Source organism: Salvelinus namaycush, chromosome 4 (genome assembly GCF_016432855.1).
Source record: "Salvelinus namaycush isolate Seneca chromosome 4, SaNama_1.0, whole genome shotgun sequence".
Classification (NCBI taxonomy): Eukaryota; Metazoa; Chordata; class Actinopteri; order Salmoniformes; family Salmonidae; genus Salvelinus; species Salvelinus namaycush.
Window position 1 is genome coordinate 60,312,181 of NC_052310.1, and position 19,168 is coordinate 60,331,348.

Below are 19,168 nucleotides of genomic sequence, written 5' to 3' on the forward strand. Positions count from 1 at the left end.
ACTGCTTTAGCACACTCCGCCAACCCTGATGTCCTAGCTGTGTCTGAATCCTGTCTTAGGAAGGCCACCAAAAATCCTGAAATTACCATCTCTAACTATAACATTTTCCAACAAAAATAGAACTGCCAAAGGGGACGAAGTTAGCCTGCAGAGTTCTGTCATACTATCCAGGTCTGTGCCCAAACAATTCGAGCTTCTACTTTTAAAAATCCACCTTTCCAGAAACAAGTCTCTCACCGTTGCCGCTTGTTATAGATCCCCTTCAGCCCCCAGCTGTGCCCTGGACACCATATATGAATTGATCGCCCCCCATCTATCTTCAGAGTTCCTACTGTTAGGTGACCTAAACTGGGACATGCTTAACTTCTTTGGGGTAGGGGGCAGTATTTTCACGTCCGAATGAAAAGCATGCCCAGAGTAAACTGCCTGCTACTCAGGCCCAGATCCTAGGATATGCATATTATTAGTATATTTGGATAGAAAACATTCTGAAGTTTCTAAAACTGTTTGAATGATGTCTGTGAGTATAACAGAAGTCATATGGAAGTGGTGTTGGAGGGCCAGTAGGAGGCACTCTTTCCTCTGGTCTAAACAAAGATCCCAATGCCCCAGGGCAGTGATTGGGGACACTGCTCTGTGTAGGGTGCCGTCTTTCGGATGGGACGTTAAACGGGTGTCCTGACTCTCTGAGGTCATTAAAGATCCCATGGCACTTATCGTAAGAGTAGGGGTGTTAACCCCGGTGTCCTGGCTAAATTCCCAATCTGGCCCTCAACCATCACGGTCACCTAATAATCCCCAGTTTACAATTGGCTCATTCATCCCCCTCCTCTCCCCTGTAACTATTCCCCAGGTCGTTGCTGCAAATGAGAACGTGTTCTCAGTCAACTTACCTGGTAAAATAACGGTAAAATAAAAATAAAAATAAAAATAAAATAAAATAAATATGGCAGGCAAAAACCAGAAAGTGGGAAATCTGAGGTTTGTTGATTTTCAACTCTTTGGTTACCCAAGATAGTGGAAATGGGGTCATGTTGCACTTCCTAAGGCTTCCACTAGAAGTCAACAGTCTTTAGAACCTTTGTTGATGCTTCTACTGTGAAGTAGGTGCGAATGAGAGGAGATTGAGTAAGGTCTCTCCCTGAGTGCCACGAGCTGACCATGCGCTGTCCATGCGCGTTTATGTGAGAGTTAGCTGCGTTCCATCTCATTTCTGAAGACAAAGGAATTCTCCGGTTGGAACATTTATTGAAGATTTATGTTAAAAATATCCTAAAGATTGATTCTATACATCGTTTGACATGTTTCTACGTACTGTACCGGAACTTTTTGGACTATTCGTCCATACTTTCCGCTGGACTTGCACGCGCATCGTGTGTTTAGATTGTGTACTGAACGCGCGAACAACAAGGAGGAATTTGGACATAAATGATGGATATTATCGAACAAAACAAACATTTATTGTGAAACTGGGATTCCTGGGAGTGCATTCTGATGAAGATCATCAAAGGTAAGTGAATATTTATAATGCTATTTCTGACTTATGTTGACTCCAACATGGCGGATATCTCTTTGGGTTGATTTGTCGTCTGAGCGCCGTACTCAGATTATTGCATGGTTTGCTTTTTCCGTAATTTTTGGGGGAATTCTGACACAGCGGTTTTATTAAGGAGAAGTGGATCTAAAATTCAATGTGTAACACATTTTCATCAACATTTATGATGACTATTTCTGTAAATTGATGTGGCTCTCTGCAAAATCACTGGATGTTTTGGAACTACTGAACATAACATGCCAATGTAAACTGAGATTTTTGGATATAAATATGAACTTTACCGAACAAAACATACATGTATTGTGTAACATGAAGTCCTATGAGTGTCATCTGATGATCATTAAAGGTTAGTGATTAATTTTATCTATATTTCTTCTTTTTGTGACTCCTCTCTTTGGCTGGAAAAATGGCTGTGTTTTTCTGTGAATAGGCACTCACCTAACATAATCGTTTGGTTTGCTTTCGTCGTAAAGCCTATTTGAAATCGGACACTGTGGCTGGATTTACATCAAGTGTATCTTTAAGATTCTTTAAAATGGTGTAAAATACATGTTTGAGGAATTTTAATTATGGGATTTCTGTTGTTTTGAATTTGGCACCCTGCAGGTTCACTGGCTGTTGATGAGGTGAGACGCTACCGTCCCACATATCCTAGAGAGGTTAACACCCCAGCCATCCTACAATCTAAGGTAGATGCCCTCAATCTCACACAAATTATCAAGGAACCTACCAGGTACAACCCTAAATCCGTAACCATGGGCACCCTCTTAGATATCATCCTGACCAACTTGCCCTGTAAATACACCTCTGCTGTCTTCAACCAGGATCTCACTGCCTCATTGCCTGCGTGCGTAATGGGTCCGCAGTCAAACGACCACCCCTCATCACTGTCAAACGCTCCCTAAAACACTTCAGCGAGCAGGTCTTTCTAATCGACCTGGCCCGGGTATCCTGGAAGGATATTGACCTTATCCCGTCAGTAGAGGATGCCTGGTTGCTCTTCAAAAGTGCTTTCCTCGCCATCTTAAATATGCATGCCCCATTCAAAAAATGTAGAACTAAGAACAGATATAGCCCTTGGTTCACTCCAGATTTGACTGCCCTTGACCAGCACAAAAACATCCTTTGGCGTTCTGCATTAGCTTCGAATAGCCCCCGCGATATGCAACTTTTCAGGGAAGTCAGGAACCAATATAGTCAGTCAGTTAGGAAAGCTGAGGCTAGCTTTTTCAAACAGAAATCTGCATCCTGTCGCACTAATTCAAAAAAGTTTTTGGGACACTAAAGTCCATGGAGAATAAGAGCACCTCCTCCCAGCTGCCCACTGCACTGAGGATAGGAAACAATCTGGACCCTCTCTTTCTAAAATTATCCGCCGAAATTGTTGCAACCCCTATTACTAGCCTATTCAACCTCTCGTATCGTCTGAGATCCCCAAAGATTGGAAAGCAGCCGCGGTCATCCCCCTCTTCAAAGGGGGAGACACTCTAGACCCAAACTGTTATAGACCTATATCTATCCTGCCCTGCCTTTCTAAAATCTTCGAAAGCAATAAATGCATAGCAACAGTCAAGTTCAACCAAGAGTTTTTATTGGCCTACAAAGCTCTATATGCCACTTTGTGATTACACATTCTGCTCTTTTATTGAGGGATCTAGTCTAGATTAAACCTCATAGGAAGACAGTTTTATCATGTGGCGGTTTCATTCAGATCTTTCTGCTTAACTAAATACTCTGTCTTTGGCAGGAGAGAGACCAGACTCTCACTCTGACAGCAGGAAGAATCCTTCAGGGGAACCAGACCCAGAGACGCCCAAACCAGCGAGACAACATCACTGCTCCCAGGGCAGAAAGAGTTTGACCAAGTTAGGGAACCTAAAAGAGCATGAGAGAACACACACAAGAGATAAGCATTTTCAATGTTCACAGTGTGGAAAGAGTTTTACCTGGATAGGAAGCCTGAAAAGGCATGAAGGAATACACATAGCAGGGAGTAAGACCTACCACTGCTCTCATTGTGGAAAGAGTTTTACTCAGTTAGGGAGCCTGACAATACATAAGAGAATACATACAGGAGAGAAGCCTTTCCAATGTTCTCACTGTGGAAAGAGTTTTACCCGAATAGGGAGCCTGAAAAGGCATGAAGGAATACATACATCAGGGAGGAAGACCTACCACTGCTCTCAGTGTGGAAAGAGTTTTACTGAGTTATGGAGCCTGAAAAAACATGAGAGAATACATACAGGAGAGAAGCCTTTCAAATGTTCCCAGTGTGGAAAGAGTTTTACCCAGATAGGGAGCCTAAAAGTGCACGAGAGGACACACACAGGAGAACAACCTTTCCACTGTTCCCACTGTGAAAAGAGTTATACCAGTTTAGGGAACCTGAAAAGGCATGAAGGAATACACACAGGAGAAAAGGCCTACCACTGCTACCAGTGTGGAAAGAGATTTTTACGATCACAGGACCTAAAATCACACGAGAGGACACACCGAGGAGAAAAGCCTTACCACTGCTGTCAATGTGGAAGGACTTTTACCAGTTTAGGGAACCTGAAAAGGCATGAAGGAATACACACAGGAGAAAAGCCCTACCTATGCTCCCAGTGTGGAAAGAGATTTTTACAATCACAGGACTTAAAATTGCATGCAAGGACACACACAGGAGAAAAGCCCTACCACTGCTCCCACTGTGGAAAGAGGTTTACTCAGTTAGGGAGCCTGAAAATACATAAGAGAATACACTCTGGCGAGAAGCCTTACCACTGCTCTCATTGCGAAAATACATTTTCCCGGTCAGAGGACCTGAAATCACATGAGAGAATAGAGAGGCTGTGTTCTGACTTATGTTTTTGACTGAGAATTTGTGTTTTTGTTTAGGCCACAATAAATCATATTGTTTATATAAAATCATACAAAAAAATAGGCCTGTTTTTGTTTTTTTCATCTCTAGACATGATCATGTCTATAATTAGATAAAATATTTTTATATGTGTATTTTGTTTTAACTCTTTGTGTTGTCATTATATTATTTGGATATTGCAAAAATGTAAATGGTTGTATACAGTAGATGGAGTTTTGCATTTATTGATTCTAACTTTGAAAAGGAATTTGATTATGATTTGGATATTGTTTCATTGAGTTAATTTGTGTACTAGTCGTCAAGCTAAAGGTGTATGAAAATGTGAGGTTGTGCAGTGCTAGCTGTGCCACTAGAGATTCTGGGTTCGAGTCCAGGCTCTGTCGCAGCCGGCCGCGACAGGGAGACCCATGGGGAGGTGCACATTTGGCCCAGCGTCGTCCGGGTTAGGGGAGGGTTTGGCCGGCAGGGTTGTCCTTGTCCCATCGCGCACTAGCAACTCCTGTGGTGGGCTGGGCGCAGTGCACGCTTACACGGTCGCCAGGTGTACGGTGTTTCCTCCGACACATTGGTGCATCTGGCTTCCGAGTTAAGTGGGAATTTTCAAGAAGCAGTGCGGCTGGGTAGGGTTGTGTTTCGGGGGACGTACGCCTCTCGACCTTCACCTCTCCCGAATCCGTACGGGAGTTGCAGCGATGAGACAAGACTATAACTACCAATTGGATTCCGCGAAAAAGGGGTAAAAACATATATGTTTTTATGTGAAGTTGTTCGGAAATCATTTTATTGACAAGTTGTCATTAAAAATGTACACTACCTCATGAATATTCCCATCAGTACTGTTCCACCATGTCAGAAAAAACACAGGTGGGTCGTTCCACCAATTCAGTGCCTTTGGAGAAGTGTAACTTGTATTTTTTTTTTTTTTGATTTGATTTGATTTCACCTAATTTCATAACATTCTATCATAAAGCACACATGTTCAACTTAATAAAAAAGTGTTTTTCCCCTTAAGAGGTTATATTTGAATAAAAAATTATACATTTAAATAAAAAGTGCCAAATAAAGTAACAGGGTTGACGATTTCTAATTAAATCAGCCATAAATCCCCTTCTGACAGGAGGAATGGAAGCTTGTTGTATGCAACAGGCAGTGGGAATTTGAATGCAAGCTTAGAAAATGCAATTGTTAAAACATTTCTAGCCTGTCTATCTATGGGTAACAGGGTTGATGTGTTATGCTCGACCCACTCAGTTTTACACCACAAAACATGGAAAATTACCAAAAAGACTAGAACCAGTTCACTTGATTTTACTCTAGATTTGACTATTAGATGTTCAATGTTTCTTTTGAAATAAAATATTTCAAAAGGAATAGTTTCACCGTATTAAGTTCACGTAACAGGGTTGACCTTAAAATGAGGGACAGATGTCAATGAATTACTAATAACATTAAATAAATCATCTTCAGAAATGACTGTGAAAGCAACAAAATAACTACAATGATGGTGAAACTTGGAGACATTTGGGGATTAAGTGGGCTAAAATCTTCTTAAAAGTGTCAGGGTTGATGGAGGGACATGTCAAAATGCTGAATGTTGGCACTTTAGCAAGCCTTTATTCATATTACAAATATGTGGTCTATATTAAAGGGCACATCATTTAGTATAACAAGCTTTTAAAATAAATATTTGTTCACAATTTCTACTTACAATATCAAAGGCATTCTTCGTGGAACGAACCAGGTGCTGATTGTAAAAAAGGATTTGATTAATGCAACATATTTTTTCTGAATATATATTAAAAGTGTAACACCAATATTAGACATTTATTATATACAGTACACCAGTAAAACATTTGGACACACCTACTCATTCAAGGGTTTTTCTTTTCTTTTTACTATTTTCTACATTGTAGAATAATAGTGAAGATATAAACTATGAAATAACACACATGGAATCGTGTAATAACCAAAAAAGTGTTAAACAAATCTAAATATATTCTTCAAAGTAGCCACCCTTTTCCTTGATGACAGCTTTGCACACTGCATTCTCTCAACCAGCTCAGTGGTAGTCACCTGGAATGCATTTTAATTAACAGGTGTGCCTTGTTAATTTGTGGAATTTATTTTTAAAAAACACAAAAAACACTCAGTTATTGTGAAAACTTTCATCACCTTTCAATGCTTTAGCATAAATGTTTATACATATTCAGATTGAGCTATCTTTCTAAAATGTGTATAGTGTGCCAAGTTATTTAGCCACATTTATTTACCACCACAGCATAGACAAAGCATTCGAGTGTTCCATGCCATGGAGGACTGCGGGACAGGGATGGCTATCCGCCAGGCTGCCAAGGTTAAGCATCTTTTGTTTTTAGGAGATTACCACATGTATGTGAATTTTATCTGCTAGTAAGTTTTCTTTTCTTATCTACCAAGGTGCATGGTACCTCGGCAGACCCTGGCGGACAGCCTGAGCGGCCGGGTGACCCATGGTTGTCGCAGTGGACCGCCCACATTGCTTGCGCCAGAGGATAAAAAATTATCTGGTGCAGTACTGTATCTACTGCGCCGACCAAATACGCAGGTATTTGGTGTTCTATGTGTTTATGTATGTAGACTGCTGGACTGAATGTTCTCAATGTGTGTGATGTTAATGTGGATGTGTATGGTGATGCCAAAACAAACATTTTAATCCTGATGGACAATTTTATATTTTAATCTATTGTAGGTTTTGGCACCCAGGGGAAACAATCTCACCACTGGGGAAGAGTTGGGGGGAAGTGTTCAAGAGGAGGCACAAGATCCTGAGCATGAGGAGGACGGACACCCTAGACGGGGAGAGCTGAGTGTGCCACACGTCGGACGATGGACACCTTCTTAACTTCTTATGAGAAGCACTTGGAGGAGAGTGGGTTGAGGGAGAAACCCAGACAAATCTATAACTGCGATGAGTGGGTTTCGTAGCGACCAGAGCAGGCACAAAGTGCCGGTTCCCCGGGGCACAAAACACATGTATCAGCAGGATCCGGGGACCAAGGAGCACATCACAGTACTGTCCTGCTACAACGCAGCTGGGGAGGATGTCCCCCCGTTTATCATCTACTCCAAGTGTTTCCCCGGTGGCCACTACACACTAGGAGGCCTCCCAAGCTTTTTCTGGACGGTCAAACAGTGACTACATTGACGGGGACCTGTTCAGGAAGTGGTTTCAGCACTTCATTCAGCATGCAGTGAAGGAGCGCCCTCTCCTTCTCCTCTTCGATGGACACAAGAGCCACATGGACCCAGAGGTGCTCGCGGCGGCACTAAGGGAAGGGGTTATACTTCTTTGTCTTCCACCACACTGCACCCTTGTCCTGCAGCCGCTGGACGTGGCATACTTTGGCCTTTTAAAGGCTGAGTTCTCCAAGGTAGCTGGAGACCTCAGCCATTTTTACCACTCCTACATTGTAAACAAATCAGAATTTGCCAGAGTATTCCGTTACACGTACCAGCGCTGCAAGGCTATGTGGTGGAAGCGTTTAAGAAGTGTGGCCTCTTCCCCTTTGACCTTTCAGCCATTGAAGGCTCCCGTTTAACTTCTAGTTCCTCCCAAACCCGGATCCGGGAGCACCCCCACCAGTAAAAAAGCTGACTAGCATAGCCTAGCATAGCGTCACAAGTAAATACTAGCATCTAAATATCATTAAATCACAAGTCCAAGACACCAGATGAAAGATACACTTCTTGTGAATCTAGCCACCATTTCTGATTTTTTAAATGTTTTACAGGGAAGACACAATATGTAAATCTATTAGCTAACCACGTTAGCAAAAGACACAATTTTTCTTACTCCACCATTTTTTCACTCCATCAGTAGCTATCACCAATTCGACCAAATAAAGATATAAATAGCCACTAACCAAGAAAAAACTTCATCAGATGACAGTCTGATAACATATTTATTGTATAGCATATGTTTTGTTAGAAAAATGTGCATATTTCAGGTATAAATCATAGTTTACCATTGCAGCCACCATCACAACTCGACTAGAATAACTACAGAGAGCAACGTGTATTACCTAATTACTCATCATAAAACATTTCTTAAAAATACACAGCGTACAGCAATTGAAAGACACAGATCTTGTGAATCCAGACAATATTTCAGATTTTCTAAGTGTTTTACAGCGAAAACACAATATATCGTTATATTAGCATACCACATGTGCAAACATTACCCCAGCATTGATTCAAGGCAAAAAGAGCGATAACGTTATCACCACCAAAATATATTAATTTTTTCACTAACCTTCTCAGAATTCTTCAGATGACAGTCCTGTAACATCATATTACACAATACATATAGAGTTTGTTCGAAAATGTGCATATTTAGCGGCACAAATCGTGCTTATAAAATGAAAATAGTTTCCAACTACTCAAGCAATCTGTCCGGCGCCATCTTGGAAAGACACCTATTTTTATCGAAAACTATTCATAAACTTGACTAAAAAAATACAGGTTGGACAGCAATTGAAAGACAAATTAGTTCTTAATGCAATCGCTGAATTACATTTTTAAAATTAACCTTACTGCGCAATACAGGGTGCGCTAAAGCGAAGCTACCCAAAAATTAATGGCGGCTTATGCATTTAACATTTTTCAACAGAACAACGATTTATCAGCATAAATAGTTCTTACTATTAGCTGAGCTTCCATCAGAATCTTGGGCAAGGTGTCCTTTCTCCAGAACCATCGTCTTTTGGTCGAAAGATGTCCTCTTGTCCTGTCGAAATGGCCACTAACGTTCGGCATGTACCGGAAAAGTGTCCAACTCTTGAAAGTGCGTCACAAAGAAATGCCAGAAAATCGCAATAAACTGATATAAATTGCTATAAGTCGGTTTAAATTAACTACCTTATGATGTCTTTAACACCTATAACGAATAAAAACATGACCGGGGATATAGAACTGGCTAAACCAAAGCTTGGAAGGAGGCCAGTCCGACGTCCATTCTGCGTCGAGCGCACGGTTGAAAAGAAAGGTACTTCCGCTCCAGGGTCTTATATAAGGTCCCAGATTGCGCAATCGACTCCATTCAAATTGTCACCACTTACTGACATCTAGAGGAAGGCGTATGCAGTGTTTGTAGCCCCACAGCGTTCACAGGGACTTATAAACTGACCTGGGAACAGAGGCCGAGATTTCTGAAATCTCACTCCCTGGCAGGAAAAGTGCTGCAGAATGAGTTCTGTTTCACTCAGAGACATAATTCAAACGGTTTTAGAAACTAGAGAGTGTTTTCTATCCAATAGTAATAATAATATGCATATTGTACGAGCAAGAATTGAGTACGAGGCAGTTTAATTTGGGGACCAATTTTTCCAAGATCGAAATAGCACCCCCCATAGGCTCAAGAGGTTTTTAATACCGTCTTGGTCCCTACCGGGTCCCACTACCGCCTCTCCTGGAACCAGCAGCACTGTGCCGTCCATCAGCACCTCCTCCCCAGCAACCACAGCCCCTGCTCCAGTCCCAGTCCCTGCTCCAGCCCCAGCCCTAGCTCTAGAAGAACACCCCCTAATAGATGAGGGGCTGATAGTGAAGGACATGGGTTACATCCTTACTGTCCTGAAGTATCGGCTAGACCGATACAGAAGACTCCCTGTGGTCACCACATGCCTCACCGGGGAGGAATACACGTGCCAGTGGCAGGAGAGGGGTGAGCAGGAGAGGGCCGAGGCAGGGGAGAAAGCGTTGGGCAGCCCTCAGAACACAGAGGGCACAGGAGAGGGCTGCCATGGATGAGACCATTGGCGCCATCGCCTCTGCTGGACCTCCCGCTGGAACCACTTCTGACAGCTACATCACCACCGCCAGTGCCTCCCAGTGTGCAACACCTGTAGGAGCCCCCGGAGCCCCCAGCTACAGAAGAAGGCCACGTGCCTACTCTCCCGGCCACACCATCGTCGGCCCCTCAACCCCACCATTACAAACACCAGCTCCATCAAGCCATCGTTGGCAGTTTCATCCACCACCACCACCACGATGCACACAACCCACCCCTTGCAGCTTCCTCCAGAGGTATTGTTGTAAAAAAGTTGAAAAGGGTTTTCATGAAACATGCTCTGTTCTAACACTACTTTTTCTCTTAACTGCAGCACAGAAAAGGAAGAGAAAAGCTCCACCGGCTACCTCTGTCACGCCACCCATGGCAACACTCTAAGGTACTTCATAATCTTTATTTTTCTCTCTGTTGTATCAATTACTATTGTTGCTGTGGTACTTCTACATTTTGCAAAACCATGTTAATCAATTTGATGTGTTTTTTATTAATTTTTTTCAAATAAAAGAAGACGACACCATTTTCTGTGCTCACTGCGGGGAGTGTGATCCACCTGCAAGCTCCTTGCAGGAGTGTAGGTCCGAGGTGCCATGGGGGTGCTGTGACTTCTGCCAGCACTGGTTCTACTGCAGGTGTGTGCTGTGACTTCTGCCAGCAGTGGTTCTACTGCAGGTGTGTGCTGTGACTTCTGCCAGCAGTGGTTCTACTGCAGGTGTGTGCTGTGACTTCTGCCAGCAGTGGTTCTACTGCAGGTGTGTGCTGTGACTTCTGCCAGCAGTGGTTCTACTGCAGGTGTGTGCTGTGGGATCTAGAAGTGGCGTTGGAGCTGGATTTTTATTGTGATTTTTGTGACAATATAGGGATGGAGGTCCAGATTTAATTGTTTGTTTTCCTATTAAATTATTTATGTTAAAAAAAAAAAGACATGTCTAAAATAATATTTATTCAACCCATCTTGTGTATTTCTCCCTTTAATTTCCAAGTGCATCTCTGCAACACAAACTGCAACAGTGTTTTAATTGTTTATGTCTATGCACATGACTGAAATTAGTTGTATTTATTTAAGTTTAATACTAAAACATGAGTTCATCTACTTTCTCAAAACTTAAGATTAATCTGTAAAACAAATTACGAGACATTATTTGGTTACAACACTGAATATGGTGAAGAACCATTTTTTAAGAGTCCATAGGAGGGCGCACCGGGCTACGCAATGAAAAGTTGACACCAAGTTTTTTTTTTCTTTTTTTTTGCGGTAGCTCTGTTACACCAGATAATGCGATTTAACTAAAGATTTTTGGTATCCATTACTGTGAGTTACAGGATAGGTACTGTTTGGTGTAGCACAGATAATTTTTGACCAACCTTAACTTGGTGATACTATCTTGGTTCTCGATTCAGCTAAACATGAATCCTCTGAAATGTGTCCAGTTGCAGGTGATGCGTTTTAATTTATATTAAACAAAAATATAAACGCAACATGTAAAGTGTTGGTCCCATGTTTCATGAGCTGAAATAAAAGATCCCAGATTTTTTCCATATACACAAAAAGCTTTTTTCGCTCAAATTTTGTGCACAAATGTGTTTGCATCCCTGTTAGTGAGCATTACTCATTTGCCAAGATAATCCATCTTTGAAATTGTTACATGTTATGTTTATATTTTTGTTCAGTATAGATAAAGCTTTGATATCCAGGGGACGCACTTTGTTATAAGCATGCCATAGCTAACGTGACCCTATATACCTATGTATTTGTTTATTCATTAAAATCAGTCAGTTCATGATGTAGCCTAGCTGATATAGCCTAAGTTGACTAATTTTCCATGATGCTTGATTAGCCTACTTGCATGAATACTGACTAATTTCCCAATAACACTATGCATTCTTGTTGGCTGACTATATTAGCCTAGTTTACATTTAGGTTTGCAATGTATTGCTAATTGTTCTTGTGATAGTGTGATACATTCATCCTGTTGGTTCCAGATGTCTAAAAAGATCCATAAGCCTAGTAAGGGAGTCAATGTCCCGCTTACAGACATTTGCCACCACAGGGTTTGGCCTGCCGATGTGGGCTACAGGCCAGCTCCAAGGCAGAAGAGGTGGTATGACCTCTTTCAGAAGGTATGTATTATGATGAGATCATGGTAAAACATGCATTCATCTAGAAAACATACTGTATTACGAGAAATACCTGTCATACAATTTAGGCCTTTACTACTAATGAACAGAAACTTTATTATAATATTTGGCCATCAAGTTGTCATTGCATATTGTAACAAAGAGTATACACATTGTCAAAGTCCTAAGCTGTGATCTTGTCAACCAATCACAACAGGTTAGGGAAAGTTCCAGAGAGAGTTAGAGTTCATAAGCCCTTGACTCGCGGTGTCAGGAATAGATAGTGGGGTGAGCTTCTTTACAGTGCTGTGAAATGTTAAGGTCAACGGCAGGGGACTTCCTAACACAGGCTTCCTTATGCATTGTTTCAGATAGAGAATTGTCTAATGCAGGTCCGTGGACAACTCTGCTCGGGATAAGATACCATACTCTTTTGTTGTCTGTATTTTTCCCCTTATATTTTAAGCAGGTCTCTACCAGGGGACCTGCTGGACCAGCACCTACAGCTCCACCAATACCTGCATCTGTGTCTACTTTTCAGAATCCTCCATTGAGGACTGCATTGAACTTGTTAATGGTAAATACATCATTTTTTCTCAACTACTATGGTTCTGCTGCCATGATGAAACACTGATTCAGATAATCCTTTTGACAGGTGACTTGGTTCCCTACTCTGTTCATTTTGACTTTTTGGTTTTTCACTCTCTTTTGCAGTTCAATAAGCAAAGGTTTTGGAGGCTCATGTGTCTGCAGCAAGAATAAACCCTAACTTGGCAAGGAAGCCTGCTCCAGTAAATACAATACAGGCTAACCTGTCAAAAGGTTGGTTTGTATTGATCTGTTTTAATAACAGTATTAAATCATCTTAAAGCAACTACAGATTTTCTACAGACACAACATGCCCATAGCCCGTCTGTGAGTGCCCCAACCCGCTGTCTGTAAGTGGCATTTTACCTACTACATCATGCACTGTTTTCATTTTAGAACTAATATCTAGAACCTACATCAATCAAAACATGGAGAAAAAACTACTGAGTGTCATGTTTTAAATATCACATGACCGTATTGTCAGTATTTGTAACGCTCGTCGTCGGTGGAAGGACGAGTGGATCAAAGCGCAGCGTGGAAAGTGTTCATGATAATTTATTTACAAGAAACACTCAAACAAAAATAACAAATCCAAAAACAAAAGCGAACAGTTCCGTCAGGCACAGACAATAAACAGAAAATAACACCCCACAAAACTCAAACGGAAAATCACAACTTATATATGATCCCCAATCAGAGACAACGATAGACAGCTGCCTCTGATTGGGAACCACACTCGGCAAAACAACAAAGAAATAGAAAGCATAGATTTTCCCACCCGAGTCACACCCTGACCCAACCAAACATAGAGAATAAATAAGGATCTCTAAGGTCAGGGCGTGACAGTACCCCCCCCCCAAGGTGCGGACTCCGGCCGCAAACCTGAACCTATAGGGGAGGGTCCGGGTGGGCATCTACTCTCGGTGGGGGCTCCGGTGGGGGCTCCGGTGCGGGACGCAGACCCCGCTCTGCTTTAGGCTCCCCCCACTTCGGTGGCCCTCCGGTGCAGGGATCGTTGCCGGGACCTCCGGACCGTAGATCGTCGCTGCAAGCTCTTTTTTATTTTTTATTTTACCTTTATTTAAAAAGTGTATAAATAGTAGCTAAATACGGTATACTGTAGGTAGAAGGTCATACACAGGGAGTCCAAACGTCAACAGTACAGGCAGGGAAAAGGCTAGTAACGTCGTCCAGGAGATCAGGCAATAGGTTGATAACAGGAAATCCGATAGGCTAAGGTACAAGCAGGGAATGGGCAAAAGGCGTTGAGTAAATTACAGGGAAACCTAGACCTCCGAATAGAAGTGTGTCACAAAACAAACAATACCTCACAATGATAGGGTGCAAAGAACTGAACTAAATAGTGTGTGATAATGACATACAGGTGTGTGAACAGGTGATTAGAATTCAGGTGATTGGGATCTGGAAAGTGAGCTGCATTCAGGGGATCTATGTGTTTGAGAGTGTGAGTTGGAAGCAGATGTTACAATACACCATAATAACTAAGCTAAAACAGTTTATTTTTGCTAATTTATGAAAAAAAAAGAAGGAAATATCGCATGTACATAAGTATTCAGACCCTTTCCTATGAGACTCGAAATTGAGCTCAGGTACATCCTGTTTCAATATATCATCCTTGATGTTTTCTACAGCTTGATTGGAGTCCACTTGAGGTAAATTCAATTGATTGGACATGATTTGCAAAGGCACACCTCTGTCTATATAAGGTCCCACAGTTGACAGTGCATATCAGAGCAAAAACAAAGCCATGAGGTTGAAGGAATTGTCCGTAGAGCTCCGAGACAGGATTGTGTCGAGGCCCAGATCTGGGGAAGGATACAAAAAAATTCTGCAGCATTGAAGGTCCCCAAGAACACAGTGGCCTCCATCATTCTTAAATGGAAGAAGTTTGGAACCACCACGACTCTTCCTAGAGCTGGCCGACCGGCCAAACTGGGCAATCGTGGGGAAGGGCCTTGGTCAGGGAGGTGACCAAGAACCCGATGGTCACTCTGACAGAGCTCCAGAGTTTCTTTGTGGAGATGGGAGAACCTTCCAGAAGGACAACCATCTCTGCAGCACTCCACCAAACCAACCTTTATGGTAGAGTGGCCAGACGGAAGCCAATCCTCAGTAAAAGGCACAGCCCGCTTGGAGTTTGCCAAAAGGCACCTAAAGGACTCTCAGACCATGAGAAACAAGATTATCTGGTCTGATGAAACCAAGATTGAACTCTTTGGCCTTAATGTCAAGCGTCACGTCTAGGGGAAACCTGGCACCATCCCTAAGGTGAAGCATGGTGGTGGCAGCATCTAGCTGTGGGGATGTTTTTCGGCGGCAGGGAGTGGGAGACAAGTCAGGATCGAGGCAAAAATGAACGGAGCAAAGTAGAGAGAGATCGTTGTTGAAAACCTGCTCCAGAGTGCCCAGGACGTCAGACTGGGTTGAAGGTTTACCTTCCAACAGGACAACGACCCTAAGCACATAGCCAAGACAATGCAGGAGTGGCTTTGGGACATGTCTCTGAATGTCCTTGAGTGGCTCATTCAGAGCTTGGACTTGAACCCGATCAAACAGAGACAGAGCTTGAGAGGATCTGCAGAGAAGATTGTGAGAAATTCCCCAAATACAGGTGTGCCAAGCTTGTAGGTTCATAGCCAAGAAGACTTGAGGCTGTAATCGCTGGCAAAGGTTCTTCAACAATGTACTGATTAAAGGGTCTGAATACTTATGTAAATGCCTTATTTCAGTTTTATATTTTTAATAAATGACTAAACCAGTTTTTGCTTAATCATTAAGGAAAAAATCTATTTAATACATTTTAGAATAAGGCTGTAACGTAACAGAATGTGGACAAAGTCAAGGGATCTGAATACTTTCTGTAGGCACTGTAAGGTAAGACTGATCTGATTAAAATATCTATGATACCACATCGTATAGCTTATTATTACAATCAACTAATGTCTAATTTCTTGACATTTGGGTGAATTCTGCCTTTTTAGTTTCTTTTCAATTTATGAAGAGGACAGAAACAAGACAACAAAGGATAATTTTGATTAAAATGAATAGGAAGAGTTTTATTATGATGTGGAGGTCTCATTCAGGTCTCTCTGTTTAACGAAATACTGTTTGTCTTTGGCAGGAAAGAGACCAGACTTTCACTCTGACAGCAGGAAGAGTCCTTCAGGGGAACCAGACCCAGAGACTCCCAAACCAGCAAGACCACATCACTGCTCCCAGTGTGGAAAGATATTTTTTCTGGTTAGGGCACCTGAAGGAACACACGAGAACACACACAGGGGAGAAGCCACCTCGGCCTTATCACTGCTCCCAGTGTGGGAAAGGTTTTATTCAGTTAAGGGACCTGAAAATGCATCAAATTTGATTTGTTACATACACGTGTTTAGCAGATGTTATTGCGGGTGTAGCGAAATGCTTGTGTCATGAAAGGACATACAGGGGAAAACACGCACAGTGCTCCGGTTGTCTTATATGTTTGACTGAGAATGTGTTTTTGTTTATGCCACATCGAATTGTACAAAGTGTACAAAAAAATGTGTACGTTTGTTCTTTTAAACAGGAACTTAATATGGAGTTTGTCATTTTGAATACTGTATATAGTATGTCAGTATAGAACCTCAAATCCAGGTTTTCAGTGTTCCCCTCTAATCAGGGACTGATTTGGTGGATGCAATTAATGATCAGGTGGAACAGAAAACCAGTATACTCCAGACCTCGTAGGGTAAGAGTTGTATAGAATATGTCAGCTGAGTGACCCACTCCAGTCAGCAGATGGTGATGTGAGTATTTCAGGTGGTGCTTCTTGCATAACGTATAATCTAATGGACGGGACAGGGCAATTTCTTCAACAACAACATAGCTAGTGATTCAAACACCTTGGTTGCTTGCTAGCAAACAGGTTACCTGAAAGAACATAAGACAATGCACACAGGTGAGAAGCCTTATCACTGTTCCCAGTATGGAAAGGTTCTTGGACACTCAAGAGTATCTAAAAGTGCATGAAAGAACACATACTGGAGAGAAGCCATATCAATGCTCCCAATGTGAAAATGAATTTACTTGTCAGGTGACCTGAAATCACATGAGAGAACACACTTAGTAGAGAGGCCTTTCAAATGTTCTCAGTGTGGAAAAATATTTATTTAGTCATCGCATCTGAAAGATCATACAATAATTATACACAGGAGAACAACTATTCCAATGCTCTGTGTGGAAAGGGTTTTACCTGGTTAGGGGGCCTGAAAACACATGGGATGACACAGGAAATGAGCATTTTCAATGCTTGCAAGTAGCTTGGTTTCCATGCAATTGGTGACAGATTTTCATGCAAATATGCATCAAACAATATGCACATTTTCCTTCCAGTGATGTGTTTCCATCAAATTGACTTATTGCGGATAAAAGGCTGTGTGTGATGACGTAGTGCATACCGAAGTTAAATGCAATGGAAACCCATTTTCAATTATACTTATGGTTTCATCACAAAAGTGGTTGCGTTATTTAGCAAATGTGCCCAATCTGGTCTTGGCACGTGCGGTGCACTCTAGCCAACAGCTCATAGATACAGTGCAGGTACAGTAGCCTACCTACATGATGAGATAAAAAATCTAATCAATGTTTCTTGGTCACGTACACATTTTAGCAGATGTAATAGCGGGTGCAGCAAAATTATGTTTCTAGCTCCTAACAATGCAGTAAAATGTCAAACAAATACACAAATAATTAAAATGTTGGTTTTTTTAAATAGAAAAAAAAAAATCAAGAACGTTGGGGCGAATCCAATTAACAACCCAAATAGCACTGTAACAGTAATCAAAATGCATCTATACATACACTGTATGTACACCGGAAGAATGTACACGAGATATACAGTTCTAAGAATGATATGTACAGCAGTAGATATATTAGAGTGAACTATGTAAAGGATCAAGTATTTAAATACTTGGTGTGAAACAGGAAGTGTCCAGTGGTGTCTGTGGGTGTCTGCTAGACGGTAGCTGAGTAAACAGTCCATAGCTCGGGTGACTGAGGCAGGCAGCGAGCCCTTGATGAATCGTTGGACTGACCGCACCACCCTCTGAAGAGCCATGCGGTTGAGGACAGTGCAGTTGCCGTACCAGGCGGCGATGCAGCCAGACATAATGCTCTCAATGGTTGTGAGGGTCTTAGGGGCCATGCCAAATTTCTTTAACTGCCTGAGGTTGTAGAGGCGCTATTGCTCATTCTTTACCACAGTGTTGGTGTGGCGAGACCATTTCAGGTCCTCAGTGTAAAGCGTAGTCTGGCTTTTTTATGGCGGTTTTGGAGCAGTGGATTCTTCCTTGCTGAGCGGCCTTTCAGGTTATGTCGATATAGGACTTGTTTTGCTGTGGATATAGATACTTTTGTACCTGTTTCCTCCAGCATCTTCACAAGGTCCTTTGTTGTTGTTGTTCTTGGATTGATTTGTACTTTTTGCACCAAAGTACGTTCATCTCTAGGAGACAGAACATCAAATCAAATTTATTTATATAGCCCTTCTTACATCAGCTGATATCTTAAAGTGCTGTACAGAAACCCAGCCTAAAACCCCAAACAGCAACCAATGCAGGTGTAGAAGCACGGTGGCTAGGAAAAACTACCTAGAATGGCCAAAACCTAGGAAGAAACCTAGAGAGGAACCAGGCTATGAGGGGTGGCCAGTCCTCTTCTGGCTGTGCCGGGTGGAGATTATAACAGAACATGGCCAAGATGTTCAAATGTTCATAAATGACAATATTGGTCAAATAATAATAATCACAGTAGTTGTCAAGGGTGCAGCAAGTCAGCACCTCAGGAGTAAATATCAGTTGGCTTTTCATAGCTGATCATTAACAGTATCTCCCTACAGACCGCTCCTGCGGTCTCTAGGGAGTTGAAAACAGCAGGTCTGGGACAGGTAGCACGTCCGGTGAACAGGTCAGGGTTCCATAGCCACAGGCAGAACAGTTGAAACTGGAGCAGCAGCATGGCCAGGTGGACTGGGGACAGCAAGGAGTCATCATGCCAGGTAGTCCTGAGGCATGGTCCTAGGGCTCAGGTCCTCCGAGAGAGAGAAAGAAAGAGAGAATTAGAGAGAGCATACTTAAATTCACACAGGACACCGGATAAGACAGGAGAAGTACTCCAGATATAACAAACTGACCCTAGCCCCCCGACACATAAACTACTGCAGCATAAA

The 19,168-nt window shown here is 42.2% G+C and overlaps 2 protein-coding genes across 2 annotated transcripts; both read left to right on the top strand.

Moving 5' to 3' along the window:
- Positions 1 to 3,280: 3,280 nt before the first annotated feature.
- LOC120046692 (gastrula zinc finger protein XlCGF17.1-like) lies at positions 3,281 to 4,845 on the top strand (the record flags this gene model as incomplete). Its single annotated transcript, XM_038992110.1, has 1 exon — positions 3,281 to 4,845. A coding segment is annotated over one exon (1,131 nt), but the record flags the coding sequence as incomplete, so codon positions are not given.
- A 4,911-nt stretch (positions 4,846 to 9,756) lies between these two features.
- On the top strand, positions 9,757 to 11,517 carry LOC120046693 (atherin-like). The gene is made up of 3 exons (XM_038992111.1): positions 9,757 to 10,481; positions 10,559 to 10,624; positions 10,751 to 11,517. The coding sequence occupies exons 1-3, from the start codon at positions 10,198 to 10,200 to the stop codon at positions 10,788 to 10,790; spliced, it is 390 nt and encodes a 129-aa protein (XP_038848039.1). The 5' UTR covers positions 9,757 to 10,197; the 3' UTR covers positions 10,791 to 11,517.
- The last annotated feature ends 7,651 nt before the right edge of the window (positions 11,518 to 19,168 follow it).

Excerpts from the sequence above, each read along its gene's own strand:
- LOC120046693 (XM_038992111.1), top strand. The coding sequence starts at position 10,198 with ATGGATGAGACCATTGGCGCCATCGCCTCTGCTGGACCTCCCGCTGGA. Across the intron at positions 10,482-10,558 it reads CCTTGCAGCTTCCTCCAGAG|CACAGAAAAGGAAGAGAAAA; the intron begins GTATTGTTGTAA and ends TCTTAACTGCAG. Across the intron at positions 10,625-10,750 it reads ACCCATGGCAACACTCTAAG|AAGACGACACCATTTTCTGT; the intron begins GTACTTCATAAT and ends TTCAAATAAAAG.